The following is a 13,398-nucleotide window of genomic DNA, read 5'->3' on the forward strand; positions in this document are numbered from 1 at the left end:
ATCCTCACTGTCACAATGCATCAATGCATCCTCCTCCGCTGTGCTGCTCTCACCGTCTGATGGGCTTAAAACAGGCCGTGCCTCTTTCCATTTAGCAGGTCAGCATGTGTTGGTGCTCAGCCGCTGCTGAATGCAGGAAACTGTGTCAAAGCTCAAGTGGTTTTATTGGCTGTTTCTGTCCGATACTCATTTTTATGAGATTCCTCACTGCTTGACTTTGGATGTGAAAGGAAGTCCAAAATATACTTTCTTTTTACTGTTTTAGCATTTTTGGCTGTTGCGGTTTGTTTCTGTCTTACTTTCCTTCCGGCAGTAATTGCTGGCACTACAAAGATTATCATTCAGTCAGACTGAAAATGTACCTCACTTTCCATCAAGGAAAAGATGCATTTGCTGTATTTGTTGAAAGATGTATAAATATTAGATTTTCTTGGAATCCTTCACTGTTTTGTTTTTCCCCCTAAGACAGAGAATCGTGTAGACAGGCAGGCAGACAGGCAGGCAGGCAAACACGGTCTCCATAACATAGATTTAAGTGGCTAGAAGGTTACTGCACAGATCATCTTGTGGATGGAGGCTTTTGGCTCCGAAAAACAAATCCCTGGAAGTGCAGTTCAGGATCAGACATGAGAATCAAAAGCGAGTTTAAAAAGTAAAGAAAAGGATACAGCCTTTATTCTGATAGTGCTTGGGGTTCTGTTTATGTGCGTGTGTGTGTGTGTGTGTGTGTGTGTGTGTGCGTGTGTGTTTGCACCCCAACCCCACACACTCCCGTAACACAGGGTATACTTCAGACATGTCGCCCGGGGAAACAGGAGCCTTGTTGGGAGCAAACACAGCACGACTCCACCACAAACTGGTTTCTAATATACGGGGATTCAGGCGGCCTGATTAGACTGCCAAGCAGTGGGGCGCAAAGAGAGTTAGGCAGAGACCTCAATCTCTCTCTTTCTCCAACTCACACACATAAACACATACCTGTAAACTCCCCCACCCCCCCACCTCTTTCTGTACTCCTCCGGTGGCCTGCCAGACTATTGTGAACACAGGCAAACATGATTTGTTCTGATGATGACTACGCTGCTTTGATTTGAGCTGGTATTCATGCAGTGCTATTGCATCAGCAGGTTTAATGTTATTCACTTTCTGTTGAGAACCAGGTAAACCCAATTTTAGAGATAAAACTCACATTTAGATAAGAACCTAAAGGATTGACAGTTAGATTCCTCAAAGTGTTACGGGGCTGCCCAGTCTCACCAGAAATTGGGAGGTAGAAATATTTGTTCACATGTTCATCATGTAGCAGTTTCACAATCCAGGTTTAAAAATTGGGAAATGTCAACATTTTGATAGTATTTTTTGTTTAGTGGTGTCATGATATGGCGGGACCTGTGAATAATAAACTTTGTGTGTGAAATGTATAGTTTTCTAAGTCGAAGAGAAACTACCTTGCCTTTAACAACAGAAGATACACGGTTATAAACTTACTCCCTTGACATAAATAAGTGAAAAAGGGAAAATAAACACGTGTCTCATCTCTACAGCTACCTCTACTTCTCCATTTGAATAATATTGACTGTTCAGTTGACAAAAAAAAAAAGTATGCACTAAACACATTTGCAGCCTTAAAATAGCATAGCATAATATGACATGCTTACGCTCAGCACGGTCAGGTTGGGAACCAAGAGGGAGGCGGGGCTAATGCTGGCAAAGACGCAAGCCAATTTAAAGTTTACGCCAGTGTTCAGTCCAATCCCCAGCCAGCACCTGAGAAATATATCCACACAAGAATACACTCAAATACCATGACAGCTACACACTCCAACGGCGAGAGAAAGCACCGCATAAAGATACACGATATTCATTTCAATACGACTTGATTATTCTAAGAAGGAAAATATATCTCTGTTGGATAGATTTTATTAAAGAGGTCCTATTGTTATTGATATATAACAAAATAAAATTTAATAAAATTCAGTTTACCAACATTTAGATAATTGAAGTATAGCAAAAGAGGTATTGTAGAAATCTTCAGAGATCACCATAAATGAATTCGGCTGTTGTTTTGTCGAGCTTGGCAACAACTTAGCTGATGACGTCACGCACAGTGTCAGCAGGTAACACAGTTGAACTCTCTCAGTAGACAACATGAACAAAAACTGACAGCAAACAGTTCAACATCTGGGGTGTAGAGATGCTCCCCACCAGTGACCTCCTCCGTTCCTGTTTCCTCCCTGTCTGCAGTCTCAGTCTGCAGTCTCTAGCCCCTTTCACACTGCGACCCGCTACCTTAGCGGGTCCAAATTGCCACTTCGACCCGCGTCGAGCAATGTGAACGCTTGGCGTATTAGGTGACCCGTGTTGCCTGAAGCCGAGTTCAGGGGGCGTTGCCTAGTGGCAGAGCGTCACACGAAACGCATAAAATGCTGGGCGTGTACAATGACAAGCCATGCGTCGGAGGTAGGGTTAAATACAGAGTGGCTTCCTCCCCAGATGGCGTGGCACATGTCAAAATATGGCCAGTCCAATCGCCACTCCTGCCATTGTGGTCATTAACCGCATGGAACTTTTTCCTCATGGCCTTTAATTTGTTGGTCACCTGCGTCTTGCTGCGTGGGAAACCTGCGCTCTCCCATCTTTCTCGCCAGCCCTTCCAGCAGAGGTCCATCTTTCACCGTCCCCGAAATGTGGCGGTAAATAACGTCCTCTGATCGGAGGCTGAGGAGCTCGCGGACCTCCTTGTCTCCCCAGTTGGCCATCTTCAAAAATGTCTCGAACTTGATGTAGGCTAAAACAGAGTGAAACTTGCCCTCACCTGTCGCTGTTGTTCTGAATCAGCTGTCCATTCTGTCTTTTAAACTCCTCACGTCATGCCACGCCCACGTCCGACCCACGTCAATTGCTTTCACACCAAACTCGGCTCGGCAAAAAGACGAGGGTCCGACGAGGGTCGAAAGGCGAGTCGAGTTGACACGCCAGCCTGGGTCGGCAGTGTGAAAGGAACATCTGTTTATTTTTTACCATCTCAGAAACATCAACAGAATTAAAGGTTTCCTCTCCCAAAAAGACCAGGAGAAACACATCCATATATTCATCTCCATTAGACTCGATTACTGTAAAGCTCTTTTAACTGGACTTCCCAAAAAGAGCATTAAACATCTGCAGCTCATCCAGAACGCTGCTGCTAGAGTTTTAACCCGGACTAAGAGATCTGAACACATCACACCAGTTTTAAAATCTTTACACTGGCTTCCAGTCAGTCACAGAATAGATTTTAAAAGCCTGCTGATGGTTTACAAATCCCAGAACGGTTTAGGCCCAAAATACATCTGTGATATGTTCAGAGAATATAAACCCAGCAGAGCTCTTAGATCCAAGGACTCAGGCCAGCTGGTCCAGTCCAGAGTCCAGACTAAACATGGAGAAGCAGCATTTATCTGTTATGCTGCAAACAAGGGAACAAACTGCCAGTAGAGATTAAACTTTCACCAAATATAGACATTTTTAAATCCAGGTTAAAAACATTTCTTTTCTCATGTGTCTATGCATGAAATCTGCACAATATCTTTTAACTTATCTTGACTGTTGCTTGTTTTTAAATTAATTTAAATGATTTTATTTGTTTCTCTTTATATTCTTTTATGTATTTTAATGCTTCTTCCACTCCCTGCTGCAATGCTTCTATTTTATGTAAAGCACTTTGAACTGTTTGTACATAAAATGTGCTATATAAATAAATTTGATTTGATTTTGATTTGATCTGTCTGCAGTCTCTGTCTGCAGTCTCTATCTGCAGTCTCTGTCTGCCCATATAGTCTTAAAGCTGAGTAGAGAGGTGGTAGAGTTGTGCCTGCAGCTGTGTCTTGGTTAAAGAAATAATTCTTACTACCTGATATTCCTGTTGCGTACTCATCAGAGCTCAAGCTTCTCCACATCTTACACTTCCCATGATGATGCAGGGGAGAAATGGTTTAAGCTTCCTCCTCCTTTCTCTTCATTTTTGTTTCTGCTCTGCGTCCTTGACATCTTCTGTTCAACTCATGTGGATTTGGGATCATATTCCCGGCATTACTTGGGCTTTGGGTAGCTCAACTGGCTGCTCACACATGCAAACAACTTTCCCGTTGCCGTGGTTATGCGTCATAACTGATATGAAAAAGTGTCAGAATTACATCCCCTTAATTAGAAAATTTAGTATGGAGTGGGACCTGTCAACATCATTGCATTGTGAGTGTCATTGCCATCACTTCACGATGGGTGAGGAAACATCATCAGTGTCTGTATGGCAGTAGAAAACCGTGATATCCTTGCACCAACGTATGTGTTTTATGATCTGACATTGCGTTGTCCTGGGTGAGACACTGAACGAGTTTCGTGTGATGGCGGGCCAGCACCTTGCATGATAGCTCCACATGGTATGTAAATTGTAGGAATGACACATTGTCAAGTGTTTTTGTAGAGCTGCTATAAAGTTAAAAGGTACAATTAGTGCAGACCACTTTCTCATAAGTCCCCGAGCTTTTGATGATATAATAATCTTTTTCTGCAATTAAAACTTCTATTCAAATGTCTATTTCTTAGTGTTCTGTTCTGAATATATAGAGGTCTACTTCAAAAATACAAGGTGCATAGGTGAAAATGTGGATGTAAAAGAGAGATGGTTGAAATATCACTGTGAATAATAACAGTCATCATCACTGTAAATGAATATCTAAATAATTATCTGCTACTTTGGATAGTAACAACTGGAATGGGCTTACTGGCTGAAACAATAACAGAACAGCATGAAAAAAGTAATTCTCTGTAATTATCATCATCCAGTTTTAAATCCGTTCAAACGATCACTTTTTGTGTTGATGGAGGGTTGTGGGGATACGGCATACCAAAAAAAAAAAATGGTCACAAACATTACTGGCTGCAGTATTTCCCTCATTGGACTCACAGGCCATAAACCAGATGCCACTAGCACCGCTATGTCTCTCACCTTCATGTATAAGTCATCACATCCCCTGCTGGCCTCTGATTCTCTGCTTTGGGCTTTTTCGTTGGTGACCCAGCACGGTGCAGAGCTGGAGGGGGGGCGGGGACCGTGCTGACTCCACTCACTGGCCGTTCTGTAAATCGCTCTTTTATGGCCCTTGTAATGATCCCCCAGTCGGCAATATCCACTCCGCCGCACTGCAGATAGAACCTGCCGCGCTTGGTAGTCGACATGGGGGTGCTCAGGGTGCATGGAGGAGGAAGTGAGGGACTGGAAAACACACATCACTTGACCATGCAGTCACACACACACACCGACACATGCAGACGCATGCAGCTATGTTCACAATCATAAAAATGCCTGCCTTTTCACACCCCATCAGTCCTAATCCCGACATTATGTGTAAAGGTCATAGAGAACATCACGAGAGAACATTTACCTCGATCGGAGTTGGTGAGATTGTATGTTTCCTCATGCAAACCCTGATGATACCCTTTATAGGTTCAGCCATTATCAGTAGTGACGAGGCTTCCCTTCCAGTTCCTAAAGCACCAAGGCTCTCATACACCCATTATCTTCAATTATCTTAATTATCTTTAAAGAAAAAAAAATATCCCCAACAATTACTCTCAAGTTTCCTTTACATGATTTTGCGTACAAGACAGAAAATCGTAAGGAAAGCTCCAGTGAGACTGTACTCTGTATCAGGCTATATTACTCTGTACCAGTTCTACTAAACATACCATACTTTCCTAAACACCTTATAGTTAAACTGAAAATTGTCAAGATTTAAAATGCTCTCATTCAATAATTACTTTAAAATGTCCATAAACAAGCAAAGAAAGTAAACGAATTGCAGCCGAAGGGAAGAAGATTAAATGAAAGTATAAATGTAAATGCATCCAGCTTTTCACAGTGTACACGTGAAAGTTGTGTTCAGATTTCACTTCTATTTCAATTCCAAAAAGTCTGTTGTACAAATGTCTATTTTTCAGTTTCATGTTATTCGCTATTTCTGAAAGTTAATTAGAGTCAGAGTCATTAAACAAGACGTGCTTTGTTGTTTTTGTTTTGAAGAAGAAGAAGCTGCACAAAGAACAGATAAATGAGAGGCTGCAGAAATAAAGAATTTGGCTCAAGGGATTTCTCTTTTTTTCACTGAGCAGTTTATTAGGAACTGCACAAAAATAAAGAGAAGAGCTCTCGGTTAGCCACGGCATATGCACAGCACATTTGTTTGAGATTCTGATCGTCTGACATTAATTCATACATCATTTCAGTGGATTTCTCAACATTTGCAAAACCATTATTACAACCCCAGATGTGTAAAATGTGAAGACTCAAAGCAATGATTTTAAGATGTCATAAGCATGGGAAACATATCAAATGTTGAAAGTTACACGTGTTACATGTTACTATTTGCTGAAAAATATTCGTACATCACCACAGCAAACTCTCAAAACTGCGCTTACCCACCAGCAAGAAGGACACAATACATTAGCCTAGCAAGCCAGACCCGTACAGCAAAAAGCTGTACATGGGTCTAGTAACGCTGGATAGCAGTGTGGGCGGGATAAATGGCTGTCTGTCAAGTTCAACGCCACGCAATAGGATGGCGCAACAACCAATCAGAGCGATGAAGAAGTTTTACGTAGTCAACGCGACGGAATTTACATTGTGGTTTGTAGTCTATGGCCTGAAAAGCTGATTTCTCTTAAGCTCTAAACTCTGTAAACTTTAGCAACATTTGAAACATTTTCAGGCGAGAAAGTAGTCGTTTAGATCCCCAAGGTGTTGAAAATCTGACAAAATACTGGCTATTTACAATTTTGTTCCCGCAGTGAGCAACGCACTTCCGGTTTTGTCGTTTTGACTACTCTCGTCCCGTTAACGGAATTTGACCGTTCAAATTCCTTACCGGAGAGTTTTGTCAGCTCTGAGACGAAGATCGGCCCGCTGTCTTCGGTACATCATGCTCGCAATTGACTGGGGATTGCTCTCAGATGTAAGTTTACTTCGTTTCCCTATAAAGCTAAAGAGAGCTAGCTAATGGAACTTTTTTTTTTTTTTTTTTAACCTCTCTCTGGAACTACACACTGAAATGTCGCACCTCTGTCGTCACTAGGTAGCCCGGCCTCCGACCCCGCTCCTCACGATTTGATTGGCTCGATCAAGTTTTGATTTGGAACGTTGCAAAACGACCGCAAGTGACTAGACTAGCCCCGGAGCAAGTTCCATTTGCGGCCGCAAGGGGCGTCTAGATTTCTAGGCTAACAATACATTACTTTATTTCTCTTTAATATTTGAACAACAACTGAAGCTCTGCCACACTAAAATGGATTCTGTGTGCGTTCTTTTGACCCAGAAAGTCTTAGTGACTACTTGTACATATTCACAAATGACTAATGGGCTGCATTATAGAGCACTCTTCCTGTCTCAATGAACACTCAAAGCACAAAACTGTTTAAGCCACATTCACCCATTCCCAGACAAATTCATATAACACTTCCCCAACATACACATTCAGGACTTGTCGGTATAGCGCCCAAGCTCGCATATGAATGAATGCAACAGGGGAACGTGGGGTTTAAGATCTTCCCCAAGAATTATCGACACTCCAGTTGGAAGAAAACTTCTTTTTCTCTGTAGCTACAGCTGTCCGATTTGAATATATCATATTTAGTTTATTAAGGGCTGTGTGAATCAACAGCTTTATGCACTGTTTTTCATGTCTGGGTCAAAAGACATGTTTCTGTCATTTGGTTAGGATGTATATAAAAGATAGACATCTCCACAATATAGAGGTTTGTGAGGAAGTTTGTCATTTTTGGCTCCCACCATGATGTTGTTTTTCCAAGCCAAGCCACCAGTGGGGGAATTAGGCAGAGAACCTATTTTTGTGTTGCATCAAACCATTTGTGTTTCAAACTGTAAAAGCAGAGATCATAAAGTTTTTTTTTTTTTTTTATATATATATATGCATTCTGCCATTGCCTTTTTTGGGACCAGCCTGAAGTTGCCATTAAGGGGAACTATAGTTTTGGCACTGAACATGCTCAATTCAGGCACTTTGAATTGCCTTGTGTACAAATTGTGCTCCACAAATAAACTTGCCTTGCCTATTAGCTTGTAGGTTTGTGTTTGGTTTGCAATTGCTATTAAGTTTAAGGACTAATCCTGCTGTGTAACCTTCTCATTTTCTCAGTCGCAATTCTTGATTTCAGGGCAAAGACCAATTCCAACATCACGTAAGCGATAATATGAAAGATAATGGGAGCCACTGAGTTTCAATCGGTGATAAAGGGATGCTGATCAAACACCAAATGCACCCCTGTGTTCTGGAGGGGTTTCTTTGTGCATTATGAGTATTGCAGTGGTGGAGGTGTAAGATCCTTTGTTGTTTTTTGATACGAACACTCATAGAAAGAATGATGTCAGCACAATGACTAAATTAATCTCTTGGTGCAAGAAAAGTAACTCGCAGTCTAAATGTGCAAGTAAATAACTTGTTAAGACACCATCTGCGGTGCTGAGAGTCACCCTGTTTGCTCCCAGTTTTAGCCCCCCTCTACCTCACCCCATCCCGACTCCGCTCCACCCCACCAAAAGCAAGCATTAGGCAGACAAGCCAGAGACTCTCCACTCTGCACGTGACACTCCTGTTTAGTATTCCTGTCATGTCTGGCTGAGGGAGCGGCATTAAATTGGGATCAGGCAGATTAGAGTATAATATAGACGACTATTAAAGGCTGCAAATGAGAGCCATGGGTTAGAGCCTGAGCAGGGGCCCAGCCTACCCCCGCGACAAGCTCTGCAATCGGCACTCACACATGTGTATGAACAACAGTGACACAACGGGAAATGAAAGTGTGAGAAAAGTGATCTGTCACCCGTGGTGTATGTTCATATTTTAGGATATAGCCATTGGTAAGTGTAAAAATCAATAAGACTTTCAGAAAAACACATTTTCCCAAGTGAGACAATAGGTGTAAAGGTAGCCTGAAGCTGTATTGCTGCTCTTCACTCACATGTCCTTTCACGGGAACAACTTTAAAATATCAAAAGGTTTACATATTCAGTCCTAGACTAGGACGTCTGCACGAGCCTCAGAAGGCACGCCTTTGGAGCATTTTTACATGGTGATTGGTGCCCCCGATCAAACCGACGGCTTGCCTCGGATCTGGGCCACTTACCTGCAGCCACTATTATTTGTCTGCTTGAAATCTTGTAATGTGAACAAGCTTAACTACAAATACCATCCACGAAGCATATTACTTTGGTAGAAACAACATGATTTCCTGCAGTTAAGCTGACGTTAAATCACACATCCAAATCATTTTACCCTGAAAATGGAATTGTTTAAATAAGCCAAATAAAGCCGAGAACATTCAACCCCCCACCCCCTTTTTTTTTTTAATGACAACAGACCCTTTTCACATAAGGCATGGTGGCCTGTGACAGCACCAAAAGTGCAGCTGGAATTAATAACATTAATTAACCACAGTGCCATGGAGTGCCTCATTGAGCTGTGTCACTGAATCGGCACACATTAGCTGGACCTCCACTAAGTGGAATGCAGCCATGTGCACCTGTGCTTTTTCCAGTCATGTCAGTAAGTCTGCTGTTTGGGGTACGGCGGGGGTGTATATAAGGGTCCATGCGTTAAACTTCAAGCAAATAACGTTTCACAAGCATATCCTAATCAATAATCAATCCTAAGAACGAATTGTTGTTGATGGCGTCAAATTTTGTCGGCTTCTTCTTTGCTGCATATGTTTTCCTGTTTTATACGCTTTATACGCTTAACGCCTTTTTATACCCTATACACTGCGGCGTCAGCCTGTATTCGGATTCGTGATCAAGTGTCACTTAGGACTCTAATAGTGGCACTTTTAAAAAGTAAAAATGTCCCATTTGAATCGCGAATAACTAAAGCCACTGGCTGTGGAAATAATAAGCAGCTTTTCAACACACTGCCAGGACTCCTTATCCTAATCCATTTTTGTGAATAAGTACTTTGAAAGTTTATGGGGGGTTTTCTCTCAAGTTAAAGGGAATACAAAGGACAGTATGAGGATAGAAAAGTTTAGAAAAAGTAAGGGGTTGGATTAAGGTGAGAGCCTAGTTCACCACTACAGAACAACAGCAGGTTTGATGATAGATATTACATTAATGTGTAGTTCCCTGTGACCCTGGCTATTATTTCAGTGATTTTCCCCTAACTTTAAATTACTCTATAATTTGACATGTTCTGAGCCACTGCAGAGTGTATCTGAGGGATCTTATGCGAGTGACATTTCTTAGAAAAGGTAGGTGGTAACGATGTAGATGACACCATGAAGTCAGTGTCACTCTGCCATATCCAATTCACTGGAAAAATCTTTTTTTGGATCTCAAGCAGAAGTTTGTAATTACATGTTCGGCATGTCCTTTAGGGAATATCGTGGCGCTGTCACACTATTAAAAGTATAGTGAGGGGCAGCACAGGTGCTTTGGAGTGGAGCTGTGCATCTTGAATTTCCTCAGCTGACATTAAGCCTTGAGAGCATTAAGGTTGATTTCCATGTTTGCATGTTGAAATAGACCAAAATTAGCCACGCCCCCGGAGGACTTTGAAATCAAACCAAACAGAATTGTGCAGGTTTATAAATACTAAAAAAAAAAAAAAAAAATCCAGCTCCATCCTGACACACATGTTGTATTACAAGTATGTGCATGCATGGTTTCTTTGTAACATTGGCTAATGTCAACCGCACAAATGACATCATGCAAAATCTACTGAAGCAGCAGAGACACTTAATACCCAGATGTCCGTCTGATTTGGGTTCATCCACTGTCTCTAATCAGCTGAAACACTTCACGTCTTTGATCATCAGACCTGACAGACAGAGCTCTTGTTGTTAGCTGTGATTGTGCTGGTTTCTTGTTGATATGTCTTTTATGTTTGAGAATGTTTTATATCCATGATGTTTTTCAACGCAGCATCAATTTGATCATTTAAAGCTTGAGTTTACAGCCCCTCTTTGGGGAAAAACTGATGGTAAAAAGAGTGTTCGTTAGACTGACAAACTCATATGATGCATTAATTTTCTTCTGGTAATTACAGAGAAATTTAAAATTCTGTCAGGATGTTGGAAAAATATATTGACTGAAAGCTACTTCTGTCTGTCTTCCTCCTCAGACATCCACTGTTCCCTCTGCTGGCGCTGTTGTTCGAGAAGTGTGAACAGGCCACGCAAGGATCCGAATGCATCACGTCAGCCAGCTTTGATGTAGACATTGAAAACTTTGTCCACCAGCAGGAGCGAGAACACAAGCCCTTCTTCAGTGAAGATCCAGAGCTGGACAACTTGGTAAGCCAACCAACAGCCGTTACAAATAAAAAAAGTCAGTCAAGGAAACCTTCTCGATTTTCCTTGAAAAATAAGTCAAGCTGGACTGGGTTCTGTTGTGGAACTGCGTCCAGTGTGCAGCTAAATCAGCCATACTAGTATTGACTGTTGTTTGACCTCTTCATAATTTTTACAGTAGCTCACAGAAAATCAAAGTAAACTGGCAGATTGCAATAATTACCAGTAAGCTCTTAGAAATTCATTGCAAATACTTTAGTATGGCGAAATTCTACTCGTTAATTTGGGCATGGCAAGCACCCACAAGATGAATGATGTGAGATCCGTTCCATTTTCTTTACTTTTTGAATAAGATATTCTTGATGTCACAGTTTTAAGCCTCAACTATTAAGGCTTACAGGTTGTGAAACTCATGGCTCAAATTTGGACTTGCGAGCTGGAACAGAAATGACTTAGGAGAAAAATGAAGGCGTAGAAATAGCGATTGCAATGAAACTCATCATTACTACTCCTAATCACTGCCTCCTTTTTCATGTAATCTTGAACATCCTCCTCCTCCCCCTCTCCTTGCACAACAGCGAGCAGTAATTACATATTCCGAAAAGAGGAGCATGCCGATCATGCTCACTGAAAGAAAAGAAAAAAAAAAAAAACATAGACAGAGAAAGGAAATTAGGGGAAAAGAAGAAAGAAAATGGCAGCCTTGTCATCGCAGTTCTTGGGAGGGCAGGATGACAAGTGCTGAACAGTCAATTAACCCTGCATCTGTGTGTTTTATGAGGCACAGGGTGTCAGCATCCCTCCCAGAGGGCACTAACTCTTCCGCAGGGTGGTAATGTTACACTGGGCTTGACTGGCCCCGATGGGCACAGGAGTTACTGGTCCCTTGATTAAGTGAGAGCAGTTTAATTAGCTGATTTATCTCCTCCTTGGCCAAGCACTTTTCTTCTCATTCTGTTGACCTTCAGCTGTGACTTTGAGGCAGTGTGCTACAGTACGTTAAACCCCGCACAGTGGAGGAAGCCACTGGGTTAGGGTTAGGTAAAAGAAAGTCTGACACACATTTGTGGGTGAAATACAGTCAAATTGGCATCTTTCACCACAGCTCCAAAGCGCAGGTATGCAAACCCACGGAGTTACCTTTAATCTTGCTGAGTTGCTGCTAAATTGGAGTTTGAAGACCTCCTCAATATTTGACTTTTTTTTCTTTTATTATGCATTGCTGTTGTTTTGTGCCTGTGCCAGCCAAGGATTTCCCTGTTACATCTCACGAGGTTAGTGTACAGATCACTCATTCCAAAGCTGTGCTAAAAACTTAAGTCGAACCTTCTTTCCTTTTTCTGAATTCCAAATGATTTCCAGACTTTCGATCCGGTGGCGACTGTATTTTAAAACATATCAGCTCTGGTCATTGGACATGTTTGTGTTTACGACACAAGCAAATACCATATGCCACGTTTGGCTCTATACCTTTAGAGGGGCATCCAGGGTGTGGGGTGCAGTCTCTGGTCTCTCAACACATCATCAGCATGCACTGGTGTTATAAAATCGTGGACCAAATCTTCCACTAAACATTGAAATGAACTGAATCGAATTGGAAAAAAGTGACTACCCACTTAGAAAGAATTGCCTCGTACCTTCTGTTGAGTTCAAGCATAGTTGTACAAGTAATGGCTGATTTATGACATTAAACTGATAACACAATGACCTACAAGAAAACACCTAAAGAAAAGCTGTGAAAGAAAGAATGAATGAATGAATGAATGAATTTTGTTTGATGTATATCTAACCAAACGATCACTTTGCATACTGCTGCAGTAAATAAACGAGAAGGGACATGCTGAGGCCTAAGCTTAGTTACGCCTATCCTATGGTAGTGAAAGAATAAAAAAAAAGCAAATGCACGATTTCATGATATTCCTTCTTAAAATGATGTCTATTCACACGTGATTATTAAGGTCTAATATCGTCAGTTCACATTAAAAACCTTAATAATTATAGATTTTAAAGCTTCTTTAAACGAAATGGTGAGCCACTTCATTTTAACTCACCATTAACCCTTTAAGG

At 41.5% G+C, this 13,398-nt stretch overlaps 1 protein-coding gene across 1 annotated transcript in view; it reads left to right on the top strand.

Annotated features, from left to right (window-relative positions):
- The window catches only part of pknox2 (pbx/knotted 1 homeobox 2), a 122,933-nt gene that overhangs the window by 81,411 nt on the left and 28,124 nt on the right, over positions 1-13,398 (top strand). The window contains exon 5 of the mRNA XM_075486516.1: positions 11,163-11,334. Coding sequence (XP_075342631.1) covers positions 11,163-11,334 — 172 coding nt within the window. The remainder of the gene's footprint in view (positions 1-11,162; positions 11,335-13,398) is intronic.

Source organism: Odontesthes bonariensis, chromosome 16 (genome assembly GCF_027942865.1).
Source record: "Odontesthes bonariensis isolate fOdoBon6 chromosome 16, fOdoBon6.hap1, whole genome shotgun sequence".
In the NCBI taxonomy this organism is placed as follows: Eukaryota; Metazoa; Chordata; class Actinopteri; order Atheriniformes; family Atherinopsidae; genus Odontesthes; species Odontesthes bonariensis.